The sequence below is a fragment of the Sinocyclocheilus grahami genome, unplaced genomic scaffold (genome assembly GCF_001515645.1).
Source record: "Sinocyclocheilus grahami isolate Dianchi unplaced genomic scaffold, SAMN03320097.WGS_v1.1 scaffold36.1, whole genome shotgun sequence".
NCBI classification, from domain to species: domain Eukaryota; kingdom Metazoa; phylum Chordata; class Actinopteri; order Cypriniformes; family Cyprinidae; genus Sinocyclocheilus; species Sinocyclocheilus grahami.
In genome coordinates, this window is record NW_015505215.1 from 1,284,874 (window position 1) to 1,287,607 (window position 2,734).

The 2,734-nt window shown below is 34.2% G+C and overlaps 1 protein-coding gene across 1 annotated transcript in view; it reads left to right on the top strand.

Annotated features, from left to right (window-relative positions):
• The window catches only part of LOC107581543 (rap guanine nucleotide exchange factor 5-like), a 46,703-nt gene that overhangs the window by 28,338 nt on the left and 15,631 nt on the right, over window positions 1-2,734 (top strand). The window contains exons 3-4 of the mRNA XM_016267122.1: window positions 887-1,031; window positions 1,360-1,457. Of these exons, the coding sequence (XP_016122608.1) occupies window positions 887-1,031; window positions 1,360-1,457 (243 nt within the window). The remainder of the gene's footprint in view (window positions 1-886; window positions 1,032-1,359; window positions 1,458-2,734) is intronic.

Consider the following 2,734-nt stretch of genomic DNA (forward strand, 5'->3'; position numbering starts at 1 on the left):
GCGAGATACTGTATGCGTGTATATATATATATATATATATATATATATACATATATATATATATATATATATGTATATGTCTTTACTGTCACTTTTGATCAATTTAATTTGTCCTTGCTGAATAAAAGTATTATTTTCTTTCTATAAATAAAACGTATTATTTTCTCTAAAGTATTATATTTCTTTCTATCTCAAATTTAAATGGTAATGTGTATATATGTATCATAATACTTTATATTATATACTTTTTAATTAAATATATTTACAAATTTAATATATTAAATAATTAAATATTTGATTAATTCATACATTTTATTATATTAATAGTATTATATAAATTAGATAGTTAACATGCAGTAAACATGAATGATATAGGCCTAGCTTTGAAATGTAAATGTATGCACAGTTAATCTTGGTCTACAAAAAGTAATTCTAGACTTTAAGCATATGCCCTTAACATTAGAAAATAAATTCAAAAGTGTGAATGAAACCACATTAGTTTTGACAGTGTATATAGGCATGTGTTGTAAATTCTACATTATATATTGTGTATCCTCTGTTCTGAATTCTCAATAAAGTAATGTGAGATGTTCTGAGACCCCCAATGAAACGATAAGCAATTCATAGAACTGTACTTTGACCGAGCAGCACTATGTTACACGTGTTCTTTTACATGATCTTAACAACACGATCTATCTGGCGTTAAACCACTTAACAAATTCCATGCCGTTTAGCCAAGGGCACGCAATTAATTCTCTGCTACTGAACCCCTGTTAATTTAATACAGAGAATTCATCCGCAGGCATTTCCTCCTTGCTCTGAACTGTGTGTGTGAGCAGTCTAGCGTGCTGGAATAGATTTGATGCCTTAACTGCTCCGGGTCCACCTATTGTTCAAAGAAAGGCAGGATGAAAGAGGAGGGGAGAGACACTCTGCTTAGGAAACGAAAAGTGCTGCACCTGCTGTCCCAGTGGAGCTCGCTGTGCACAGACCTGCCCCGGGACGATGAGCACGCCAAACTATTCCTCAAGGTACGGATGGAGAGAAGGGAGGGAATTATTTTTGGAAATACAAAAATGCCACCACCCCTACAGCTCTTGATTCCTTAATGCCACATAATGAGGACGAGATGGCGAGATTATTGCTGGCTTCAGAGGATTTTTAAATGCCCTCAGACATTTTCATTATCATACGCTGCATGTGAACATGTATCTCGGTGAAATGGTGCGCGCTTATCCGTTTTTGTTATTTAAATAAATGAAATGAACTCAATATCTGATTTTTAAGTTGCCATAGTAATAAGTTACGCCCCATTTGCAACCTAAAAATGTTAATCTTGTGTTCATTTCACATTTGCAGACTCTGTACAGATACATTCTGGATGATCTCTATGAGTTTCCCTCACTGGAGAAGGATCTGAAAGAACTTCAGAAACTTCTACGGATGCAAAGGAGACAGTGAGTCACCTCATCACCACAGCTGATGTTACACACTGAGTTTTATTAGGCTTAAATGACCCATTTCTCATTCGTAACTGATTTCTGGGAAGCTCGTTGTTAGTGACGTAACTAGTGACGTGGCATGTGGCCAAGTATGGTTACCCATACTAGGAATTAGTGCTCTGCATTTATCCCATCCTAAGTGCACACACACAGCAGTGAACACACACACCGTGAACACACACCCGGAGCACTGGGCAGCCATTTATGCTGCGGCGCCCGGGGAGGTATGGAAGATATTTTAAGATGCATTAATTATATTCACAAAATCACGTCCCTTATTCATGCTCCTAAAAACAAATTGAGAGCCAGAAAAAGACAGAGTGATGCTCTATAAACTCCCATCTACATTTTGAATAAATCATGCTGGAGGAGTTTTTATCCATGCAACCCTTTTTCCAGCCCAACTTGACATGGTTTTCCTCGACTTCCTCCCTTTGTGTGTTCCCTGGGAGACATGATGAGAAATAGAGTAACAGAGAGATGATAGCGGAGTGAAATGATGTTACACAGAAGCTCTGTTGTATGTGATTCTCATCTTACAGTGTGTTGACAGTTGAAACCCTCATCAGTCAGTCCCAGATGACAGAGATTCTGCTGTGGGTGATAACTGAGCTTTAATTTGTTGAAAAGGATTTAGAAGACTTTGGCTTCTTTTGAATTTCTCTCAACAGAAATTAACCGCAACAAGCCGATACGTTGAAAGATCTACAAAATGCACACCATTTTACATCAGAAGGCAAGGACACACAATCTTTGACAGCGATAATGACAGAATTTAGCACCAAGTTCTGACTTTGCCCAAGGGAATAAGCCACAGTATAAACAATTATTCAAACTGAGATGCATGTGTCCTTTCAAATTTTTTTTACTTTTTTTTATTTAATGCAGCTTCAATAATTCCAAAATTAATATTATAATTATATTATATATTGAAATTTTAAAAAAATCGTTTTTTTGTTAATTTATTTTAGAGCTGCCATTTTTCAATAAAAATGTATGCTACTCACCGGCTGTCAGCTTATGTCTTATTATATATCTTATTATACTAATATATATATATTATAGCTTATAAATTAATTTTATATGATATTTTATATTTGTCTATTTTAGAGCTGATTGCTGCCAGGTTTAGTTATTGATTGTATTGTAATACTATTTTTTTTTTTTTTATTAAGCATTAAAAAGTATATATATATATATATATATATATATATATATATATATATATATAT